The sequence below is a fragment of the Gekko japonicus genome, unplaced genomic scaffold (genome assembly GCF_001447785.1).
Source record: "Gekko japonicus isolate JY-2015 unplaced genomic scaffold, Gekko_japonicus_V1.1 scaffold38, whole genome shotgun sequence".
NCBI lineage: Eukaryota > Metazoa > Chordata > Lepidosauria > Squamata > Gekkonidae > Gekko > Gekko japonicus.
In genome coordinates, this window is record NW_015170276.1 from 917,015 (window position 1) to 942,496 (window position 25,482).

Genomic DNA, 25,482 nt, shown 5'->3' on the forward strand with positions numbered 1-25,482 from the left:
GATTTTATACTGTTCCAACTGTAGACAAAGAGCAGATGCAAAACCACAGCCTCCCCTGTGAGATTGACTAGCTGATTTAGTTCCCCATCTCTGATGTCAGAGGCTACTGTCAGAAGTTTATTAAGATACCTCCCCAGGTATCTGTTAATGTTCCTGAACATACATGACAAACGGGGTCTCCCAACTGGTTCTCCTATTGTCTAAAAAGGATTCACTTTAGCAGGATGGCACAATGTGGAATGGGAATATAAATCATTGTGACTATAGATAATTTTAAATGTCCATTATGTTTTTAGGAGACCATACAAAAATAAATCTCAACACCAGAAATGTGTTCATTGAGTGTACAGCTACAGACTTTACCAAAGTAAGTACTTTTGACAAATAACCTATGCAAAGTGAAGGTAATGTGTTTACAGCTGACCTTACCACTGGCATCTAGTAGTCTCCAGAAATATATTCTCAACCAAGTAGATGTAATAGTTTAGACTGATGATACAAAATGTTATAAAAGGTAACCTAATTCTGAAACCACCAAGTCATAGGCTGTACATTTGTACTGGCTTTGTTCCTCTGAGAGTTGAATTTTAATTACCCATATATGGGGCAAGACATTCAAAGCTCTAGAGTTATAGCAACCTTGGTACTGTACGCTTCATTTTGTGGAAGAAAATTAATTGGCTCTTAGCCATTAGGACTAAATGATATTTTTCCTCCTGGGTGTGTGAGTGTGTTTCCATAGCCTCATACATTAGTTAAGTATCTTATTATGAATAACTTGTAATTTTTAGTTTAAATGCCACATATATTTCTTAGATTAATGTGGGTATATTTCCTTTCTTCAGGCAAAAATTGTCCTTGATATCTTAGTCACGATGTTCAGTGAATACTGCCAGAAGCCATTCACGTGAGTAAATGTCTAATTATTTTTATTGTTAATGTGTGTATATTTGCCATATCTTGTATTTTTAAAAGTCCGTTTATTGTTCCTCCCTCAGTGTTGAAGCAACAGAAGTAACTTATCCCAATGGAAAAAGCTACAACTTCCCAGTGAGTATGACAGAAACAATAGTATTATGATTAATTAAAGGCATTCATGAAATACAGAACTCTTGGTTGGCCTTTGGAGGCATCCTTTTGAAAGGAGTTGTAAACTAGATGTAACTTTCTGCTTTCCAAATGTCTCCTGCAGGGGTTCTCTGGGTACCACTTGTTATCCATCCTCTTGTGCCACAGGGCTCTATTTCTGACTATTCTTCCACAGCTGCCTGGCCTAAAATCTTCAAGTGGGCTTTCTTGTCTTCTTCCTGTACACTGGAGATAGTATAATTTTCTCACTTTAGGGCACTGAAAGAGTAGAGAGAATTATATAATCTCACACAGTTGGCATGACCCTAAAACGTCTAACTTTCATAAGCAAGAGGCTCTGTTCATTTTTTATTTTTATACTGTATTGTCAGTTTCTAAAGTGGCATGGACTACAACGCGCACATCATGATTAATAGCCATCGATAGCCCAGTCCTCCGTGAATTTGTCCACTCTCCTTTTAAAGCCTTCCAAGCTGGCAACCATCACCACATGCTGTAGCAGCAAGTCCCACAAACGGTGTGAAGAAATACTTCTGTTTGTCTGTCCTGAATCTCCCACCCTTCAGCTTCAGTGGATGACCCTGGGTTCTGGTATTATGGAAAAGGGAGAAGAGTTTTTCCCCATCCACTCTGTACGTGACATGCATAATTTTATAAATGTCTTTCATGTCTAGGTTAAACAGAACTAAGTGTTAACCAATCCTCATGAGGCAGCTGGTTCTAGCTCCATGGTCATTTTGGTTGCTCTTTTCTGCACCTTTTCAAGCTCGACATATCCTTTTACAGATGCAGTGACCAGAACTGAACACAATATTCCAAGCATGGTCTCACCATAGATTTGCATAAGGGTAGTATGATAGTGGCAGTTTTATTCTCTATTCTTGTTCTAATTATGGCCAGCATGGAATTTGCCTTTTTCACAGCAGCTGCACACTGGGTTGTCATTTTCATCGAGCTATCCACTACCACCTCAGGGTGCCTTTTACGGTCTGTTGCTGCCAGGTGAGGTCCCATCAGAGTATATGTGAAGTTGGGATTATTTGCTGAATATGCATCTTTGACAGACTGCACTTTTTAAGAGGCTTAAAAGTGCTGTACATACAACCACAAGACTGTGAAGGGTTAATTCTTCACAAAGCCAGAGAGTCTTGAGTGACAGGTTGCTCCAGGCAATCTGATTGGTCAGCATCAGCTGAGCAGAAAAAAGTCCTGTGAGAAAGCTGCATGCTGAGACGAGATTCAATCAGATTTCTGCCCTCACTGTGAAGAGACGTGTACTGAGACTTTTTATGAATAGCCCTGTCAAAAAAGGGTTTAGTGCTGACAGTCAGATGTCTACCTTGACGGAACGCAGTCTGAATTCAGCATTAGTTGAGAGCAGTTTGAACACAGACAGGAGTACTGGGGGGAGAGTTTGGCAAGGAAGTGGGTAGTAGAGTAGACTCCCATTCAGGCCAAAGGAAAGGGGATAGACCTTCTATAGCAGGGGTGGCCAAACTTTGACTCAAGAGCCACATGCAGCTCTTTGACACATATTGTTTGGCTGCTGGCAGGGCGGCTGGGGAAGCTAAATATCGTTAGCAAAAAATTTCATTGGACAAACAAATATCATTATCAATATCAGCTTTTACTACTTTTGTTGTTATTCTTGGCAGTCTCATTTAATATTAATAAAAAGCAAATTTGCATATTTCCCAGTAAAAATGTGTAAAATTTGTTCATGTCTTGCGGCTCTCAAACATCTGACATTCTATGTGGCTCTTACGTTAAGCAAGTCTGGCCGCCCCTGTTCTATAGTAAAGATGATTCCCTACCTAGTCACACACAGAGAGTTATCTCTGAGGAGTGCAGAGGTCCCTGGTCTGGTGTGATTAGAAACTGCCTTAGAGACCTAAAAGCCTGTGTTAACAACTCAAGAAGTGGACTGGTGTTCTAAGAGAAGAGGTTTAGGTACTAGGAAGAGGGTACTAGCCTTCTGGGCACCAAAAGAGTCAGCGAATACAAATAAAGTGTACTAGAGTGTTTGGGAAAACACTGGAACAAAAGCTTCTCAATATAAAGATCTAAGTTACTGTGAATCATTTAAGAACCTCTCATGTTTTTACCTCAGTAATTTCAACCCCAGATTTCACCTGACCTTTCCCTTTGATGTTGAATAAAATCTTTTGTTATTTTTGAATGTTAAAAGCATCTCAAGTGCCATTTTCAAGGGTTTAAGTTAAAGGGCATTCCTACCCCTTCCCTCAGCTTCCTGGGCTGAGCAAATAGCCATTATATCTTACTGACACAGGGTGGGAAAGCCAACCTTTCTTCAGGAGAGAAGAATACATGTTACCAGGGCTGCTCAGTCAGTGAAGGGGCAGAAAATTGAAGAATCTAGCCTCTGAGAGAGGGAAGTGAACTCTATACTTGCTCACATTGAATCTCATTTGCCATTTTAATGCCCAGTTTGCCAGTTTAAAGAGATCCTTTTGGAACTTATTCAGTGGTTAATTTTGGAATTCATTGCCATAGAGTGTCTTGATGGCTACTAGGTTAGGTGGTTTCTAAGAAGAATTTGACTGGTGTGTGGAAAATATGTATCTTAGCAGTTCTGAGCCAAAATAGTTAGTTATGGTTAAAAAGTTGTATACCCTTGATTTCCAGATGTTTGGGTTAAACATCTGGAGACAGCTACTTCTTTCATGCCATAAAATTCTAATGTTCTTAGAAAGTGAACTTGTTAAAGACATTTCTCCCTCTTTTCCAGGAGCTGGCTTATCGTCGAGAAAAGATAAAACCTGACATAATGAACAAGAAAATAGGAATTAGGTAAATTAATCTTATCTATCTTTGAGAAGTGCGGGAAGTATGTGGCTACACCTACATCATGTTGGGGATACAGATGGGGATGTCAGACTGGAATTCTCCTTTCTGGGAGAAACTGCTTGTACCAGACCGTGGCAAACTTTCTGTGGTTCCAACAGTCAGCCCAAAACATTAGGGGCCAGATTCATTTTTCACACCTCAGGGTTTTATTTTAACAACCCTATCTTCCAGTTGTTATTACCAGAAAACCTAATCCTAAACTCTTCCCAGTTTCTCATAATTTTATTAAAGCTATGTTTTAGTGTATAAGTAAATATGGCATAACTCAGTTTGTCGTCACCACAACAAATAGCTAATCTCTAACCCTAACCTAATTTATCCCCAATAATTCCATTGTTTCTTTCAAAAGTAGATTGGTGCCAGTATAGAAAGCAACTGGTTAAGAAATGAATTCAACTACCACCCTCAAATGGTGTACATTTACAACATAAAAGCCAGCAATGACAAGAGCTTCATGCAGATGCATGTTTGTTGTACAATAAAGCATTGTGATGTTAGATGATAAATAATCTTTGTTCTACTGAGGATCACTGAAAGGTGGTACAATAAAATCATTGCTGCAAATAATAGTCCCCCCAGTGAAATTTCTACACACCATGGAAACCTGGTGCCTGGAATTTGGGGAGCCCTGATTTATAGTTTAACTAGGAAAAAGGCCCGTTGTGGAAATAAATACAACGGCCTCTGGAAAGAGGCTCTGGGCGGGTGCCCTGGCTTGGACACTCAGTGTCAATTTGCTGTGGTGACCTCAACAGGGTATAATGACACTGAGTCCACCATTTTCTCCAGAGGAACTGATCTCTGTTACCTAAAGAACAGTTGTAATTTTGAGTGATCTCCAGTCCTCACCTGGAGATTGACAACAATGATTCCCCAGAAGGGAATAGTTGGTTTGGATGGTGGAGTCTATGGCTTTGTACCTGTCCAAGGTCCCACGCCTCCTGAAACCTCACCCTCTCCAGGCTCCATTCCTCACATCTCCAGGAATTTCCCACCTGGAGTTGGCAACCCTATCTCCTTCCCAGCCAACCATCAACCTACCTTTATTTCCCCCTCACTCTTCAGCTTTCCACTCCCCCACACACCTGCAGCCTCTCCCATGCTCTGAATCCCTGACTGCTACGTCACATTGGCTGTCATACGGGGGCCACCTCAGCAGCATATAAGGATACAGAGCCCACCATTTCCTCCAGGGGAACTGATCTCTGCCATCTGGAAAGCAGTTGTAATTCTGAGTGATCTCCAGCCCTCACCTGGAGATTGGACACATTTTACCTCAGAAGAGCAAAACTGTTTAGAATGTTAGAGGCAAAAGCCAATCAAGTCGCATATGCAAATCATCTCTGTGTTCTGGCTAGGGGGGGGGGGAGGAAAAGCAAAATGTTTAGAATGTTGGAGGCAGGACTCAGGCAAAGCAGCCAGTGGATAGGGAGACCCTCTGAATGACAGATCAGAGAGCGAACTGATTTTGGAGCGTGTGGAATGTTCTAGAGAAGTGCCACTACCATTCGGCTTTTATTTATAAGGGAGATGTTAGTTCTCAGTTGTCATGTGCCTTCATTGTTCTCATATAAATGCTGCTGTTTAGCATTTATAGCTGTGCTGTGAAACACCTGATTGCCTTGCTTTTCTGGCTTGGGTAGTGATAGGACAGGCACCTTGTTCTAGCAGGAGCCCAAGAGCTTCAGCTTCACTCTGCAATGTATTCAGCATAATGATTAATCCATTCGTGTCTGCTGGGTCCATATAATGCTGCCAAAGCTGCATGCTGTAAATCACAATAGTGTCTTGTTAAATGTGGAAGCTAGATTTTGGTAGCAGTCTTCTCTCTGTTCCCCTTCTATAGTTTCTCAAATTATTTTTGTTCTTTGGTGTGGCATTGTTACTTTGGCATCAGCTGCTTGAAACCATTGCCCTTCTCTATAAGACTAGATAGTAGTCTGTAGTATCAATCAGTGGGGGGGGGGGGGAGAACCACCCACCCCATTCTTGCCCACTGAAAGCATATCTGTTTTGAAAGATTATGCAAGGAGCATTGTATAGGACAGAGGGAAGGATCCACGCTAACTTTTTCACAGGTACAAGGACTCCCACCCTCGGAGCATAATTTTCATGCCTACTGCCTGCTGCAGTTGCCTGTAATGCTTCCTGAAATCCTGTTCATGTGGGAGAGGGACCCCTAAGAACAGGGTTTGGGGAGCATTTCAGGCTTCCATGGAAGGGGAGAGGTAGGAAAAATAATACTCGGCAGGTTGAAGTCCTTGCACCCTTGGAACCAAGCCAGAACTTTGAAGCAAGTTCTTAATTTTCCCTGGTGAAAACTTCCTGGTTTAGATCTTGGACAGTCTTACTTCTTCACACTTCCTTTTTTGTTTGAGGGCTTCTTTTCTGCCATGTCTGGAGCAATGTTTATTATTTGCTTATTTATTTATTCATTCAATTTATACCCCACCCTCTCCACCAAAGCAGGCTCAGGATGGCTTACATAAAAATATGCAGATGACACCCAGCTCTATCTGATGTTGGGCGGCCGGTCGGACTCTAGTCCAGAACATCTGCACCGGGCGTTGCAAGCCGTGGCTGGTTGGCTCTGACTGAGTCGGCTGAAGTTAAACCCAGCGAAGACGGAGGTCCTGGGCCTGAGTCGGGGTGGTCTGGGGTTGGGGCTCCCTCTCCTGACCTTCGATGGGGTGCCTTTGGTGCCAGCGCCGGAGGTTAGGAGTTTGGGAGTGCTCCTGGACTCCTCGCTAACTATGGAGGCCCAGGTGTCAGCCACTGCTAAGTCAGCTTTTTACCACCTCCGGCTGGTGCGGCAGTTGGTTCCCTTCCTCGACCGCAGTGACTTGGCCACAGTGATCCATGCGACGGTCACCTCGAGGCTAGACTACTGTAACACTCTCTACATGGGGCTGCCTCTGTCGCAAATCCGGAAGCTGCAGCTAGTGCAGAATGCTGCGGCCAGGCTGTTGATGGGTCTTCCTAGTAGGGACCACATCCGGCCTGTCCTGAAAGTGCTGCACTGGCTGCCGATAGCGTACCGGATTCGCTTCAAAGTGCTGGTTCTCACCTTTAAAGCCCTATATGGCCGGGGTCCAGCATACCTAAGGGACCGCCTTTCCCCATATGTTCCCCCACGGGCACTACGGTTGGGGACGCAACTACGGTTGGGGGTGGCTCCTACCTGGTGGAATGAGCTCCCGGAGGAGATCCAGGCCCTGCGGGAGCTCGCACAGTTCCGCAGAGCCTGCAAGACAGAGCTCTTCCGCCAGGTGTTTGAGTAGGAGCTGCCACTATTGTACCATTATTATCTGGCCCTGGAAGAAAGAATGACAGCGCCAAGCAGAACAAACGGCACTGAGGGAGTATAGCAGCATCAATACGTCATCTTTATGGAAGATCAATCCGAAACATCCAGAGCCCTTAATAATGTAATATTGTAGAAATGATTTTAAATGGTTTTAATTGTGTTTTATGTGCTGGCTTATGCCTGATTGTGAGCCGCCCTGAGCCCGCGTAGCGGGGAGGGCGGGCTATAAATTGAACATTAAAAAAATAATAATAATTAAACAAAATTAAAAAAATAAAAACAGAACAAATATAAAACCAATTGTGAAGTGCTAGTGTACAATATTATGTGACAATGGTGGAACATTAGTAACAAATCAGTCATAATGAGGAATGCAGTGAGCACTGGTATTAGGACTGTCATCTCAATCCAATTCATGTTGGTGAAGCACAGGCTGTCGATGATGGTATTAGGGCACAGGGTCTTACATTTCTGTTCAGCTATTAGCAATTAGGTGTGACTCCTTGGTCGAATGTCTGATGAAAGAACTGTGTCCTGCAGACCCTGCGGAACTGTAAAAGGTCCCGCAGGGCCCTAACATCTTCCGGGAATGCTTGGGGGGGGGAGTGCACAGAAGGGCACACTGGGGGAGTGCAGCAGCCACATCACCTTCAAAAGAGAAGGGGGCAGACCTGGGAAAGGCCCCCAAGCCCGTGGGCACTCCCCTGGCCCACCCATGCTAGCAGACGAGGCAGCAAGTAATTGGCTGCCCAGAGGATGCTACTAGGCAGTCCCAGATGGCTAGTGGCCATGCTCACACAGTCTGATACCACACAGGTGTGAAAAGCCTGCGTCCTGGTTCTGCCTGTCGCCCTGTGGCAGCACAATGGCCCCAGGTAAGTCTGGGGCTGCAGCTTTTAGAAATTAATCAGTCTTATGCGTTAGTTCCATGCTTAGTGTCCTAAAGATTAACCTTGTGCTTCTAGAAACGAGTGTTTTATCTCTTAATGTAATTTATGACTGAGCCTTAACTCTTTTGGAGCAGCAATGCATGAATAATGTTCCCTTGAAAGTGAAGTCATGGTGGAAATGAAAGGCAACGGCTGTAGACTAAAATTATCTGAGACTTAAAATATATGCGTATATTCTTGCTTTTGTTTTAGTGAGACTCCGGCAAGCCTTGCAAAGCTGCTTACCAGGATGTGTTTGAAGTCTCACGTCATAGGGAATGGGAACAATATAGAGGTTGAAATCCCTCCTACAAGATCTGACATTATCCATGCATGTGATATCATAGAAGACGCAGCAATCGCGTATGGCTATAATAACATTCAGATGACTATTCCGAAAACATACACCATAGCTAATCAAGTAAGATTGCACCCTTAAGTAAACAGTCTGTATTGTCAGTTAAATGGTTAGAAGTATGCCAGAAGGGTTCCTGGAAGAAAACAGTGTCTTAGCATTAAAACAATATTCTGTCATGTCTTGTTGCAAGAGGATACAAAACAGATGCCGATCTGATCTGAGCAACCCAAAGACCTGCAGTGGGTAGGTTTGAAATAGGTTCAAACCTGGAGTCCATATTCAACCCTAATTGGGGATTTCATTTCCTCAGTCAGGACCAGATGTAGCTAGTTGGCATGGCTTTTTAAAAAGTCACCTCCATGATTTTTGGGATAGTCACTGAGCTGAAGGATACAAAAATTGTTTTCTTTTCCCACTAGTTCCCTCTCAATAATCTCACAGAGCTCCTGAGACAAGACTTGGCAGCAGCAGGCTTCACTGAAGCACTCACTTTTGCTCTGGTATGTTGAATTATCAGTTTCTGGGCCTGAATGTTAAAACCTCAGGGGAAACAGCTGTGTTCACCGGGAAAGTTGTGTGTGGGCCTGATGTGGCCTTGTGTTGGCAGTGGAAAGTAAAGTCACTTCTGGGTTTTGAGCACTAAGACCACGCTTTCTTGTTATCAGCCAGACCCCTCCTGCAGAAGAGTAGTTTGGGACCAGATGCCCCTCTTTTAATATCACCCCCCCAAAACCACGCGTGTACTGTACAGCCTGGCCTGATGCAGGGTACTGACTTGCTAATGGCTCTCCTCCCCACCCTAAAAGAGATACTTCATCTCAACAATGGGTTTCTTGGGAAGACAGCACCCTACCTGGACCTCACCCCGCTCATACCTGGTCATGCTTCCTCTTTTGCCCACCAACACTAATTAATTGGCTGTTCATACAACCGATAGCCTCTCCCATCCCAAATTCAAGGGTCATTAGAGAACTCTAACATCTTTAGGTAGCATCACACAATCTCATCAAGGAACATTAGCCCATCTCATGCAAAATGTCACAAGCTTCCCCAGGTCTTTGTTCACCCTGGGAAATTCAATCAAGGTATTGTTTTAGGGGCACACATGTCAGACTGCCCCCAGAGCTAACGTTTCCTATAACTGGACACACTCTGCCTTGTGCAGTGTGTGTGTGTTCTCTCAGTGCTCAACATTGCACCCCCATTTGCTTGTGGGCTTCCTCCTCTCTGGGAAATGCTGACTGTTTCCCTCGCTGCCTTCTGTGGATCTTGACCTCCAGGACCTGGTAAATATCACCTTCCCTGAATCACTTTCCCCGCTACTCCCTTTTATTTCTCCTCTTAGATAGCATATGTGTTTCCCCTGTGTGCTTTGTATGTACGTTTGCTTTTTATTCTTTTTATAATAGAACACCTTTTCCTGTAGTACTGCTGTCCATTTATTTGAGAGATCTCAGGGAACAATGCCCATAAACATTGGTGGAGATTCCCTAGTTACCCTCTCTCGCTGGTTTCCAATCACGCTAATTTCTCCAACTTAATTAGGAGGCATCCAGTTTGGGTAACATTCTAACCATGCTTTCCCTTCCCTCTGCCTAATCCAATCAGAGAGAACAAAAAATAAAGGGCTTCCCTTATGGGCACCTTGTGGCTGCCTGGAAAGCAAGCTACCTTCAACTCTGGGATGTTAATGATCCAGCAGAACCAGAGCTGGGTGGGAACTACGTTTACTGACAGGCATTAGCCCCTGGCTGACCTCTGTGTGACCTGCTGAACAGAAAAGAACTGATGAGTAAAGCCAGCTTCTATGATTGTTCTAGTTTGTAATGTGGATTCCAGAATGATATGGATCAACATGATATGACTGGTTTAAATTATAAAACTGCAAGTTGAAATTATTAGAATGGAACACAATGTTGCCTGGAAACGTTTTCATCTTTTTGAGTGTAATTCTTCCAGGATGTGTAGCTTGATCATAAAAAGTTTTGAAATGGCTGTATATTCAATGGGTTGGATCCAGTGCACTATTTCCACGGGTTCAGAGACTTCCACCTGTGGACTGTGACCTTCTGGACCATCTCCACTGGTGTTACCTCTCCCCCAGGCTCCTCTCCCCCAGGAACAGGATTCGGGTGGCATTTGGGGCCGCTACAGGAGAGAGGAGCCAAGAAAGCTCAAGAAAATTCCTAGAAGGGGCTCTGAATTATAAACTGGATTTTTTAATATCCTGCAGCTGAAAATGTTACTGGCTTTATAGTCGAGCTTCAGATCAGAAAGTGCCTTGTGTTTTGCTAAGATGCGAACTCCATCAAGTATTATTAAATTTGCCAAGAAACTAAATATTACCATAAAAGCCAGCTGTTATAAATACACGTGTACGACATGTGAGGAAATTCTTCCTCCTGCTTTCTCCCCTGTTGCTCTGGCTTTCTCTCCAACCTTCCTAACTGTGAGTTTCTTGTTCCCCAATTCTCACTCTTGCATTTTCCTTCCCATCATTCCACACATTCTCCTCCCCCAGCTGATCCTTACCTTGTTCACATTTTGCATGCACTTTTAATTGTAGTGTTACAAACACACACACACACATAGACATATACATATAGATTTTAAAATCTGAGATTACTCCAGGTTTGCAGAAGCATACAGACCGATTCCCCACAAGCAGCTGTGCCACCATCGGTGTTTCATTTCCCCCAGTTGCATAGGTCAATTTCACACTATTCACTGCACGGCTACATTTTGACCCGCATCCCCCCACCGATTTCCTCCACATCTTCTCGATCCTCAAAAAACAGGATCGAGAAGACGTGGGGGAAATTGGGGGGAGATGCAGGTCAAAATGTGTCCATGCAGCGAATAGTGTGAAATTGACCTATGCAACTGGGGGAAATGGAAGAGCGACAGCGGCACAGCTGCTCATGGGGAATCGGTCCGTGTCTATCTCTGGGTGCCCTTTGTGGCTCTTTTGATCTGTATGGGAGGGACACGATGGGAACTGCATATATGGCACCAAGTATAGTGTGGTGCTTTCCTAGGTTTATAATATGCTTGCACATATTTGATCTTTATATCCATTCCCTTGTCATCTCAGTGATTTCTGGGTTAAAAAAAAATCAGAATAACCAACAAAGAAATGTTAAGGATGTCATGGTGTAATATTAACTTATTTTGCTCCAGACCTTGCACTGGTAGTAGCTGCACTGATTTCTGCTCATCTTGTTGGCCTGTTGATTTCTAATGGGCTGTTTGTAAGCTGGTGTTTAAGCTCACTGTGTGAAATTTCACAGTTCATTGTTAAAGGTCTTCAATAATCATTAGTAAATTATACCTCAGTGTCCACGCTCTCAAAAAGATTCAGATGGCTAGCCGTGTTGGTCTGAAGCAGAAGAACAAATTTTGGGTCCAGCAACAGCTTTAAGACCGACAAAGTTTTATTCTGGGTATAAGCTCTACTACTACTGATTACAGCTTAGTTAGGTAACATCCTGTTTGCATGCAAACATCAAGTTAACTCTGTGACTGAAATGTTGGCAACTTGTAGCTAATATCCCACCAATATGGCAGCAAAGTTGGCATCTGGGTTTATTGCAAGTTCTGGTACCAGTGTTGATGTTCAAATTAGATGTTGTATTATTGTGGGTGAAAAGTTGTTTAAGATTGGGGGGCTGTCTGTGCGCAAGAAGAGGTTTGCCCCCAGTACTTGCAAAAGAAAACTGTCATCCAGTAGAGAATGTAAATCACTAATGATGCGTTGACTTTTTTTGAGTTGACAGCTGAATGTAACCACTAGTGGTGATCTGTTATTGTCTATTTTGGGCCTGTCTTGCAACAGTTTTTCTCTGGGTGTCTTTCTGGCTTTGTTAATCTGTTTCTTGACTTCATCAGGTGGATATTTTAGTTCCAAAAAGGTTTGTTGTAGATCCCTCAGATGAGAATCTCTGTAGGATTGGAACAGATGTGGATGTAGCATAGAACCTGGCTGTATACAACAGATTGTTTGGTATGTTCAGGATGGTAGCTGGAGGCATGTAGATATGTTTGTCAGTCCATAGGTTTCTGATATAAGATGGTGTCTATGCATCCATCATGTATTGGAGAGCCAGTTTGGTGTAGTGGTTAAGTGTGCGGACTCTAATCTGGGAGAACCGGGTTTGATTCCCCACTCCTCCACTTGCACCTGCTGATGTGACCTTGGGTCAGTCACAAGCTCTGGCACAGCTGTCCTTGGAAAAGAGCAGTTTGTGTCAGAGTTCTCTCAGCCCCACCCACCTCACAGGGTGTCTGTTGTGGGGAGGGGAAGGGAAAGGAGTTTGTAAGCCGCTCTGAGACACCAAGTGAAGGACGGGGTATAAATCCAATCTCCTCCTCCTCCTCCTCCTCTTCTTCGACTTCTTCCTCCTCTTCTTCTTCCTCCTCCTCTTCTTCTTCTTTTTGTACAAAAGTGTCCAGGAAATGTATTTCTTGCATAGATTGGTTCATTATCAGGTTGATGGTGTGGTTAAAGTCATTGAATGCCTGGTGGAATTTATCCAGGGCTGCTTTACCATGTGTCCAGACAAAAAATATGTCATCAGTGTATCGGATGTATAAAAGAGGTGTAAGTGGGTGGCAGTTTAGGAAGCGTTGCTCCAAGTCAGCATACTGTGGGACCATGCGGGTGCCCATGGCTGTACCATTGATCTGAAGAAACAAGTTGTCACCAGATTTTAAGTGGTTATGGGTGAGAACAAAGTGGCAGAGTTTGGAGGAAATGTCAGCTGTGGTATTGTCAGAAATCATCTTTCATATGGCTTGTAATCCATCTTTGTGTAGGATGTTGGTGTACAGAGATTCTATATCCATGGTAGCTAAAATAATATTCTCTGGAAGGCTGTTCAAAGATTATATTTTCCTCAGAAAAACTGTGGTGTCATGCACGTAACTAGGAGTGTTGATGGCATAGGGTCTTAGAATAGAGCCCATGGTGATTTCTGTTTCAGTGTATTTTATTTATTTATTTATTTATTTATTAGTTTAATTTATATCCCGCCCTCCCAAAGGCTCAGGGCGGATCACATGCGACAAAGCCGAGTGCAAAATACAATACAGTATATAATAAATAAAACATTTAAAATCACAATAAAACCTTCCAATAATACGGTGCTATACCTATATTAATCATCCAAGATGGGGACAACCCCCCCCCCCGGTTTGGTGGCCAGCTGTGTCAGTAGCTTGGTCTCCCACTACACTGTCTCAAACTTCTGCCAGGGCCCGCAGTATGTGAAGAAGTGTGCATGCACACAAAAGCTTATAACCAGAATAAAACTTTGTTGGTCTTAAAGATGCCACTTGACTCAAACTTTGTTCCCATGCTCTCAAATGTAAGGGTAGGGGTTCCACCCTTTATCTGGGTGATCTACAGCCACTTGGTGGTCATACTGATGGGGGAGGTTTTGCCATTAAGAATTTTTGCACTTTAATTTAACTTGCTCCCCCCCCCCTTATTTTTAGTGTTCTCAAGAAGACATTGCTAACAAAATGGGGATCGACATCTCTGCAACAAAAGCAGTGCATATAGCGAATCCAAAAACAGCAGAATTTCAGGTGAGAAGTGAAAGTTTGTTGGAATTGCAAGTTGCTTACACTTCAGCCATTACAGAGTTAAATGTTGTTTGTTAGCAAACAGGATGTTATGTTACATAATGTATTCAATGGCGGGAAAGTTTGTGGGAGTTGTTTACGCTAATGAAGTGACCTGTAACCTTTGTATTGGTCAACTAACATCTTGTTGGTAGAAATGCTTTGATCTAGCATTAATGTATTCACAAGTTTATGGCCCTTTGTGTGAACCAAAAGAGGTAGTTCTCTTCTAGAAGCCAAGACAGATAGAAAGATGTAGCTGTTAGCATATATTACTGAGAGTAACTGCAAGTATGTAACTTTTTATTTTATTTCTTTTATCCAAAGTACCATACCCATGTTTTATTTTGTTTTTATAGTAAAGATATTTTTCTTTTACTAAGTGTGGCTGTTGTGTTTGCAATACAACCATCGACCTTGAATGAAGAATCCCAACATTTCCAGTTAACCTTTATATTATGTCAAACCTAAATAGGACTATAGCTAAGAAACAGCTTTTGCTTTCTGGGGATTTAGGAATGAGATACAATGACTGGATTTTAATGTGGAGGCCATTTAGAGGTCTCAAAACTTGTGGATCTTATCTGGTAACAATGAAATTAAATATATTCAATAACAATGAAATTAAATATATTCTCACACTAAATTAATTTCATTTGCCACTTGTGTGAAAGCTCTACATAATCAAAAAGGCAAATAAAATATGATAATCCCTACTTATAAGGCTAGCATGAGTCTTGCACTGTGCTGGCAGAGTGGGAATTGCTGGGAGAGAAGAAAAATAAAGGGAAGAATGAATGTATTTACTATTAACGTTGATATTCTGCTCCCTCCTATGATAGTGTGCTGTGCTCTGAATTGAGGAAGATGTAATTTACAAAAGCTTTCATATATACAATTCCGCATTTGACCAACAGGTGGCACGTACTACCCTCTTGCCTGGTCTCCTGAAAACTATTGCCAGTAACAGGAAGATGCCTCTACCTCTGAAACTCTTTGAGATCTCTGACATTGTAGTAAAAGATTCCACCAAAGGTAAGAGTAGTAAAATTCAGCACTGATAACTTTAAAAATTAAGGGCATTATTGGGTCCACCGTATTTGCAGCACTTACTTGCAGAGAATTCTCACGGACTCAGTGAGACTTTGGTTTTTGCTTCTCCTGTGCAGGTAATGAGACAGGCGATCAGGGGCAAGGGGAGGATACTGCATACCTCCTTCCAGTCTCTCTCTCTGCTCAATCCAAATTTAATCCTAGGTATGGAGTTTGCAAACACAGACCCTTCCCACTCATCCTGTTGACTTTGTGCACGCATAGGTGGGGGAGTGCAGAAACAGGATTCTTGATTGTCCAGGAAGCTTCTGCACATGAACGTTTGCCTGTTGTGGACTGAGTCATTCCCCAAGTGTGTGGCGAATTTTACCCTATTTAATTATTCTTTTTTAGAAAAGAAAAGTGAATAGAGGTCATATTCTGCACAGTACTAGCACTTCTACTCATTTTGCTTTGAGTTACCCTTTCCCTGTTGTATTTACATTGCATTAATATTTAATGGTCCCCCTAGTTTTAAAGTAATTCGATAGGAAGGCATCGTCTTGAGAGGAAGGAGTGAAGATGTGGGAAATGGATGCTCAGATGGTCCTTAAACTCAAGAGGGGATTCTAATGGTTCAGCTTCATCTGTTTACAGGGGTAAGAGCCTACACAGAGCTCACAACAGATTCCAAACCCCTTTAACAGCTATGCCCAGTGCAATTTTTCCATTGCTAGAGGGCAGCAAACACCAGTTTTATTTCTCTCAATGCATTTTCTTGGCTTGTAGAAAGCCATTCTTTAAGAATGGTGTGGAACGGCATCTTCATTTAAGTCTCTGCAGTACATATATAATTTATGCTGATCTAACCACAGAATTCCTTTATGGAATGTGACGAAAGGTTTCTACTTGATTAGAATGAGGCTAGTCCAAGAAAGCTCAGCTTAGGTTTGGCAGCAAGTCTGTAGCATGTAATGAATGAACTTCATTATCAATTACAGTATTTCAGATCTGCCTGTTGTTAATAGGAAGGAATCTAGATCTGTGTGGGGTTAAACAGAGGTTGGTGCTTCTCTTTGAGACCCAGACTACAGTGTGTGTCTGAATTGTACCACCTGAACAGCAGGAAAAGGCTGGTGGAATGCTCCCCAACTGGGGGGTAGGGTAAGAAGGTAGTTTTTTCCAAGACACATGATATTTTTCTGCATGGTGTTAAGACAAACAAAACAAAACAAAAAAACAGAAGGAAGGGTGTTTTTGTATAGGAGAGCATCAATCTTGTGACCTCACCCCCCCCCCCTCTGCATTTTGAAGTGGTGCAGTCTGGCAACAAGTTGACTGTGTCAATGGGAACTAGGCCTAAGGAAAGAGTATTTGTAAGGGGGGGAAACCCAAATATGGCCGATTGCCCTTTGATCTATAATAGTTAATACAGTAGGTATAAAGGGAGACTGATGTGAAATAGGATTAAAAACACAAAATCCTTTAAACGCGATGTTGACAAAATCTGTAATTGTAGCTGCTTGTTTCTTTTTCAGATGTAGGTGCAAGAAACCACAGGCATCTTTGTGCTGTTTACCATAACAAAAACCCTGGCTTTGAGGTGATTCATGGGCTGCTGGATAGAGTTATGCAGTTGCTGGATGTCCCACCAAGCAAAGAGAATGGATATTACATTAAAGCAACGGAAGGTAAGGGAAAGCATAGAAAATGCATGTGATCTTAACTGCATGTCTGCATTAGACCTAAGTGCAAGCCCACCTGTAGAAATTAAAAGCTGACCTGGATAGGATTTCTATATATCAGTCTTCCATTGGTCAATTCTGATTCTTTACATTGTCTTCTAAAAATGCTCCAATTTGCCCTGTTTATTCCCCAAATTGGCTTAGAGTGGCATGACCTTAAATTTTGTGTGAGCTTCTGTAATTAGTTGTGCTTACAGTTTGGTGTAGTGGCTAAGTGTGCGGACTCTAATCTGGGAGAGCCGGGTTTGATTCCCCACTCCTCCACTTTCACCTGCTGCTGTGACCTTGGGTCAGTCACAAGCTCTGGCACAGCTGTTCCTAAAAGAGCAGTTTGTGTCAGAGTTCTCTCAGCCCCACCTACCTCACAGGGTGTCTATTGTGGGGAGGGGAAGGGAAAGGAGTTTGTAAGCCGCTCTGAGACTCCCTTGGGTACTGAAGGGCGGGGTATAAATCCACTCTCTTCTCCTCTTCTTCTTCTTCTTACCTAGAGGTGTCTTTTACTTAGTTAAAAGTGGGAGTTGTAATTGCTGTTGCAATTGAGCTTGTATGCAAGGCTTGAGTGCCAATGGTGGTATAGTAATTTAGATTATTGGACTGGGGAGTTCTGGGTTCAGATCTGCACTCATACATAAAGTTCACTGAGTGACCTTGGGCAAGTCATACTGTCTTAGGTGAACCCCATAGGATTGTTGTGAGGATAAAAGAGAGGAGAGAAGAAACATGCATTCTACCACAAGCACCTTGGAGAAAGTGCCGTGAAAACATAATCAATGGTGATAATTGCTTGGTGGTAATACACAGGCTTGCTGTCAACTGGAGAGTGACCTTACTAGCACTGCAGATGTCCGGCACGTTGTCATTGATTAATGCAGTGTTAGTCCACCACTTTCCTTGTGGCATTCTAGTTTGTGAAACACAGCTATTTTCTGCTTTGCAGCAGGTTACCAAAGGGGTTGAATATGTGCTTTACAATAGAGGGAAGTCAGTTTCTTGATGAAAATCTGAAAGAATGTGAATAATGGGCAATACTTTGAGATTGTATGTGATTATGTTTCAAATATGTTCTTCCACATGGGCATTTATCAAGAAAGTTATCTGGAACAGGAAAGTTTTAAATAGCGTTCTTTTTTTTAAACAAACGTATATTATATGCTGTTACGACGTAGGATAGCTAACTGGAGCACTATGCAGCAGACAACAGACTTCACTTTAGGAAGTTAAGAGTTAAAACACTGTGCACTTAAGTATGAAGCCCTTCTTCATCCTATGTGGGGTGGTCTGACTCATTTCAGTGTTCACATACAATAAACAGATGCTTTATATCTTTGTGTGTTCACTTTTGTTCTGTATGTGCCAACCACGGTTATTAGACTACCTTCTGTTTCAATGAAGCCTAAATATCCATTAAGTTAACCTTGGGGTCACAACTTTTCTGCTCTTGTAGCACCACCTGTGCAATAGCCGCAGATGCTTGAAAATATGGGTGAAATCGTGATGTTTCCCAGACCTTCACAGTAGTGTTTAGTGTAACTTGAGCCCTGTAATATATGGAGAAAATGAGTTTGGAGTGATGAAGTTTATGATGGAGGGAACTTGCTAGTTTTTGAAAACCCAGAATATGTCTTCTGATATTTGTTAATATCATGAAGACTACATTTCTCCTTTGGCTTTTATAAAAAGGTAAATTAGTATGGTTCTGTGGAATGCTGATTAAATTTCACATCGTGTGTTTCCTAAATGGTGTTAGAATATCCCAGCATTAGTTCCCTGAGGGTGTAGGATTGGGTGTATTTGACTTCATCCCAGATGTTTCTACAATTTCTCACACTTAGCATGAGGTTCATGGTGCAAAATGTTGAGACTCTTACCTTGCATTAATTTGAAAATTATTTTTTGTCGTGGCTTCACACAGGTGTTTTCCAAAGGCGGGGCTGGAACTGTGTGTGCACTGTGAAACGGCATTCCCTTGTTGGCTGCCAGTCACTTTGCCTAACTATGCCCTATAATGCTCATTCCATCTCTTCTGCTACAGCATTTCTTCTTGTAAAATGAAATAATCTCAGTTGGATACACTTAAATGTTTGTACAAAGTAAGGGGACTTTTGATTTGCTTAAAGGTTGTTTCTTCAGTGCAAAATTTTCTGTGCACAGTGCAGACACTTCAGCATTGTTTGTTCAATGTCTCAAACATTTTGCTATATGTGAGCTGTACTTTGAAAGTCTTTTCTGAGTAATTTACTTTGGTCAAATACAATTAACTGTGAATGTCAAGAAAATATGTAAATAATCAAACAAGATAAGCTGTATGCTTTTTTAGCACAAGATGCATAATACTGTTTGTTAGAATTAACAAAAGGGAAATCTGAAAGGGGGGATAAATTTCATTGCCCCTTCTTGCCCCATTCCTCCCGCCTCTTTAAAAGGGCAGTTGATGTTTTGGGTTGCCTAGCCAACTCACTTAGATTTTCCTTCAAATTTCCTGAAGGTCTTGGGGACCTTTGCAAAATATCAGGTGAAAGTTAGTTTGCCTGGTGCATTCTAAAGGGCCATAAGCCCTTCAGGAAATTCTAAGGAAGGTTTTAAGCAGGGCAGCAGGTCTTGGATATGTAACTTTTCTGACTTTGCAGAAAACCATTCTAGCTTTGGGTGCTCCCCTTTGTGGATTTTTCCATCTATACTGTGGGGGAACCATGGGAACTGAATATGCGATCATTTTCACTAGTGCAGAACTGTCGGTTTCTTGGCTTATGTGCTACGGTCCTAATATGCATAACCATATACAGTGGTTCACAAGCTTACATGGTCTGTGTAGCAGTATAGACTGTGGTCTATAGTGCTGTGTATAGCTTACTGTAGGTAGGATCCTGTTATGTAATTTCTCTACTGCTTAATGTGTCCTGTTGTTACTTATGCTATGCTTCAGTTCTTTCTGGTGGTTCCAGACTACAAAAATCCTAATGCATTGTTTATTTAATGTCCCATTTTGTTGATTGTACTGACTCGCTCTGTGTAATCCACCTTGAGTCCCTGTGATAATAGCAGACTATAAATAACATAAATAAACCATATGAACCAACTTTTCAGTCCTCATCCTGACCCTTAAGGAACATCTTTTCAGGGGGTGGATGATGCAAATGAAAAAAGGAGGAAATGACCCAGATCCATCCCACAAGCAGGACTCCACTCATAGTCCTCTGGGTCAAAACTGGTTTTGTGCATGAAAGAGCAGCTTGATTGAATTTATTTCACCACGATCCTGTAATTAGTGGCACAAGGAGGACTGATATTGCTTGAATAGAGGGGTTGCCACAGATTTTGCCAGCAGTATCAGCTTTGTTTTCTCTCTGAACTTGCACTTTGTGCTGCTTTTTTACAGGACCTTGATGTGCGCTATGCTCCCTGTAGGTTGTCGCACTGCCAAAATAAGGTCAGCCTGCATATAAATCAGACAGTTGTGATGCAACCTTTAAATCTTTTGCCTTACTACTTGAGAGGATAGTATAGCAGTCCTGCTGCTCAACACTGTCCCAGCTCCTTTCTATTACTTCCCTCTGTTTAATTAAACAGAAGGTGTGGAGCAGTGTAGAAAATGTTAACGACACGGTCCATATTGGTCCATATTCATGACAGCTGGGCAGGAAACCAGACTGCTGTAATAAGTATTGGGAAATGTGTCTGCAGATTTGTGTTTATAACCATAAATTTTAAAGCAGCTCTGTGGACTGTAGAATGTAACTGTAACGTAAATGAAAATCTCCTTGGCAAGCAACTTCCCCCATTCCATACTGCAATCCAGTCTCCTTGCATATCAGTAAAAACACTGTGACCCTTTTCAAACTGCCTTTGTATTCCATTTTAGTGACTGGTTGCTAAGAGAATTTTTCTGTCATTTCAGACAGACCTGTTTTAATAACTGGCCACTAATGGAATTTATTTACCTGTTCATACAAACCAGCTTGTATTGGGTTAGCAAAACGTGGTTGATCCGCTCTTGACAGAAACCACTTTCTTCCTGTTTGTACTCCTTCGTTGCATTTCTGAATTGCTGTCGTGTGCTGTTTAAAATTCCCGTAGTACTTCCTACAATGCCACTTCTGCCACCATTTTTTGCTGCATGTGCAATCTTCCTCGGAGTCTTTTTGAACTTTCTAATGTGAGTGCTAAAGCACTAAACCAGTATAGCACTTCAGTGCCATAGCAGCACCATAGAGATACCTTGACTCCATTGAGCATCTCAAATGCTGAACTGACTGTTGTGGCTGTTGTCACCTGGGAACAAGAGGAGAGCAGTAGCTCACTGGGCAGCAGGTGCTCAGGGCATCAGACATTACTACCCCAAGAAAGTGTCTGTAGCAAACATCCTGATGTTAACCCATCCATGCCCAGACGCGACTGGCTGCTAAGTGACTTGTTGCCAAGTAGATCGCAGGTATATATCTCAGGGAGGCAAATTTCTTCTCTCTGTGGGAGAAGAATCTCTTCTCTCTTTTTACTAGGGACTGTTGCTTTCTTTTGTTGGTTTTAAGATTTTTAACTTATATATTTATATCTCTGTTGTATGCCACCCTGAGCCCTGCTCACAAGCAGTGTTCCCTCTAAGCTGAGTCAGTGAGTGCTAACTCACAGTTTTTTAGCCTTCGACTCACACATTTTTTGCCTTAGCTCAAGAAGGATGGCTCCAGAGCAAACTAATTTATGCAGCAGCCAAATCGCTTGTTCACAGCTTTAATGCCAGTAGCTCACAAAGTAGAATTTTTGCTCACAAGAATCCACAGCTTAGACAGAGCATTGCTCGCAAGGGAGGGCAGCCTAGAAATTTAATAAATAAATAATAAATAAGTTGGTGAGTGGTTTGTGTGCTTATCTGTGAGGCTATTAATCTTTAAATCATTCTCTCTGTCTCTACTGTGGTTCAGCTTATACTGGAGGTGCTGCTGCTGCTGATTGTTGGTCTAGGATTTGTTTGGCGAGTGGTGTGTCCTCCAAGTACTGCCAGAGGGCATCTTCGAGGGCATGGGCACCACTCTTCTCAGCCCGTACAGTCCCTCAACACTGTTTCATAACTAACTGGTTTAGTACTATCTGTTAAGGGCTGTGGTCTTCCCCCCCCCCCCCAACACAGTTTGCATGAGGGAAGGTTTCATTTGTGATGGGGGGAATGTTATCTTTTCCTTTTAGGTACTTAAATAACATTTTGTCTTGTATTTACAACTCAAAATTTTCTGGGTGTCTTCCATTTGTGTGTGCGTGCATGTGCTCTCATTGCAACTCAGGTCTGCTAACACTCTGCTGTCCCTGGAAGGGTTGCCAGGTCCTTCCTGCCTAGAGGGGTGGGGGGGCAGGGTTCCAAGCTCCAGGTTGGAGAACTCATGGAGACCTGGAGATGGAGACCTCAGTGAGGTACTGTGCCATACAGACTCCAGCCCCCAAAGCATCTCTTTTCTCCAAGGGAACCGTTTTCTGTAATCTGGAAATGAGCTATAAATCCGGGTGATTCCCAGGTCCCATCTAGAGGCTGGCATCTATAATTCAGGGAGACTTGGATACAACTGGAAACCTGGTTCCTGCTTGAAGGGCTGGAAGATGCGATGGGGAAGAGGGGGAAATGAACATTTTAAAAATCCAAGTAGCCTTTGTTCTACTTAAACTTTTGGGGCTGATTATGTGACCCAAGACATTCTGCAGGGCTGGAAGTCAAGTTCCGGTTGGGGAAGGGAGTGGGGAACAGGCCTTTTAAAAATCCAAGCAGCCTTTATTTAACACACACACACACACCCTAAAAACCAGAGTGTGGTAGTCCACACCAGTGTTCCCTCTAAGCTGAATTAGTGTGAGCCAGCTCACAGTTTTTTAGCCTCCGGCTCACACATTTTTGCCTTAGCTCAGTAAGGATGGCTTTAGAGCAAACTAATTTATGCAGTACCCAAATCACTTGCTCACAACTTTAATGCCAGTAGCTCATAAAGTAGAAATTTTGCTCACAAGACTCCACAGCTTAGAGGGAACATTGGACTCCACACAGCCTCTCCTGTCCTGAAAGTCACTTAGCAGCCAGTCGCGCCTGGGCATGGATGGGTTAACCTCAGGATGTTTGCTACGGACACTTTCTTGGGGTAGCAATGTCTGATGCCCTGAGCACCCGCTGCCCAGTGAGCTACTTTTCTCCTCTTGTTCCCAGGTGACAACAGCCACGATTGCACTCTGTCAGTTCAGCATTTGAGATGTTCAATGGAGTCAAGGCATCTCTATGGTGTTGCTATGGCACTGAAGTGCTATATTGGTTTAGTGTTTTAGCGCTCACATTGGAACATTCAAAAAAAAGTCCAAGGAAGTTCATGCATGCAGCAAAAAAGGGCGGGGGGGGGGGGAGCGGCCCTGCTTGCATAGGGCTTCAGAGACAGCTCATTAACGGAAGGAAGCCCTGTATCGCTTTACTCAAAATTGGGCCAACAATGAATAACATCCAATTTAGAACAGTAATGTAGTAGTAGTAATAAATATATTGTCTATGGCCATAAGCCTTCACAATCCAAAACACATTTACAGAAAGGTAATGTGAAAGGGGCCTTGTGTGTGAGCGAGAGAGCGCACAAGTAGGCATGTCTGCCTTGACATTCACAGAGTGGGGGGACCAGGGATCCTGCTTTTTTGTTTGTTTCCTTTCTAACCTGACATAATCCCCACAATCACACTATGGGTACTTTTATTCTTTATTATTGCTAGATCCACGTAGATCACAGATTGCAAGCTCTGTACTTAGCGTAAGGCAGTTTGCTGCATTACTCCCCCCTCCCTTATTTTCTGTCTTTTGAAGTGCTGAGGATTCGTGAGATAAGTCAAAGGCAAGCTGGTTTAAAAAAAAAAATCATGTTGCAGTAATTAAAAAAAAACCCTCCCAACAAAGATACCAAGATTTGAAACATTTGTATTTGATTTGTCACACTATAATCTATACTTTGTAATGGTTTTTGCGTTACAAATGTGTTGCAGGCTGTTTTAGTCAGTTACTATGCAAACTAAATGAATGAGTTTTCCATTTTTTTATATACAAAAACTGTTGCACAAGTATCTTTCATTTCTTAAAGCCAAAGGAAGAACTGCTGAACTTTCAAAGAACTTGTGGTAACTCAAGCCCCACAGGAACAACTGCAAGCTGGTGACCCAGCTCCCAACTGAGAATCCCACTGATTCTAACGTGAAGGTGCTTGTTCAGATAAGGTGTAGGGGGATTGTCTGACTTAGTAAGAGACAGAAGAAATTATAAGGCAGGTGGAAGACATCAAGTTCTTTATTTATGATTATCCCCTTTTCAGCCAAAGTTGAGTCACCGCAAGACTCACAGGAATAAAACTCCCCAGTGCAAATTGTATTAAAATGTCATACAGATGGTCCTGATAGAGGGGATGCTGAGTAAATCTGGGGTTCAAACATAACTGCAGGATGCCTCCCTCCCTCCAGTTCCCATCAACAGCAGGTGGGAGTTATGAACTGGTTCTGATTTTTGTATCTAGATGTGAAAGAAAGGAACTGGGGAATCTTAGGAGGAGGAGAATTTTCTGGAAAGTTATCTTTTGTTTATGACACTGTTAACTCTTCCTTCTCCAAAAGATTCAAAGAGCTTCTTGTGTCTCATTCCTTCATTAATTTTGTTGTCCTGCAGGGTTGCTCGGCTGTCACCAGAGATTATTTGAAATGTTTTGCAGGTACAAGAGAGAATGAGAAACAACTGAGATAAATCAAAGGCTTAACTGTGTTGAGATCATAAACTGAAACTTCAGTATGCCTTATGTTGTTGAGGGGAGAGAAGGATAAGGTGTGGAAATTGGTGACAACGTCAAGTGGTTGGTTCATTTTATTGTGATTTGTCATCTTTTTTGGAGGGGGTTAGAGAGGAGTGGCTTTGAAAGGATTGCCTAAGCCAAGCTGTCAAGAAATCAGTGGAAAGCTCAGGTAGGGAGTTTCTGTTAGCACACAGATGTACATTTTTTATGAGATGCGTTCTGTCATGTCCTTTAAGTCACTGAAGAAGCCTGGTGTACATACTCTAGAGCCTTTGAATGATGACCACAAATGGTCATCTCTCTCACATAGTGGTAGGCACGTCACCCAGTTCCAAGTAAATTAGTCAAATCCATCAGTCCCCATTGAGATGAAGTTCATTAATCTTCCATTGGATCCACTACTACACATGCTTTCTTTGAGTACCTGTTCCAGTGTCACTTCGTGCCCAAGTGTTCGTTCCATTTTGTGGTGGCTGACTCTGGGAAAGCTAACAATAGACTGTGTCAGTAATCTTTTTAGTTCAAATTCTTTCCTGTAGATAGACTTCTCTTATGGTAATGGTGTTTTAGAGATTTACATTGTCTTACTTTTCAACTGTATGGGGACCTTGGAGGCAATGCTCCCTCTAAGCTGTGGAGTCTTGTGAGCAAAAATTCTACTTTGCAAGCTGCTGGCATTAAAGTTGTGAGCGAGTGATTTGGCTACTCCATAAATTAGTTTGCTCTGGAGCCATGTGTGAGCCAGAGG

The 25,482-nt window shown here is 42.5% G+C and overlaps 1 protein-coding gene across 1 annotated transcript in view; it reads left to right on the forward strand.

Annotated features, from left to right (window-relative positions):
* Positions 1-25,482, forward strand: part of FARSB (phenylalanyl-tRNA synthetase beta subunit) — a 47,957-nt gene that overhangs the window by 14,925 nt on the left and 7,550 nt on the right. The window contains exons 8-16 of the mRNA XM_015417627.1: positions 297-367; positions 846-907; positions 999-1,050; positions 3,839-3,900; positions 8,407-8,614; positions 8,971-9,051; positions 14,048-14,140; positions 15,094-15,211; positions 16,747-16,899. Of these exons, the coding sequence (XP_015273113.1) occupies positions 297-367; positions 846-907; positions 999-1,050; positions 3,839-3,900; positions 8,407-8,614; positions 8,971-9,051; positions 14,048-14,140; positions 15,094-15,211; positions 16,747-16,899 (900 nt within the window). The remainder of the gene's footprint in view (positions 1-296; positions 368-845; positions 908-998; positions 1,051-3,838; positions 3,901-8,406; positions 8,615-8,970; positions 9,052-14,047; positions 14,141-15,093; positions 15,212-16,746; positions 16,900-25,482) is intronic.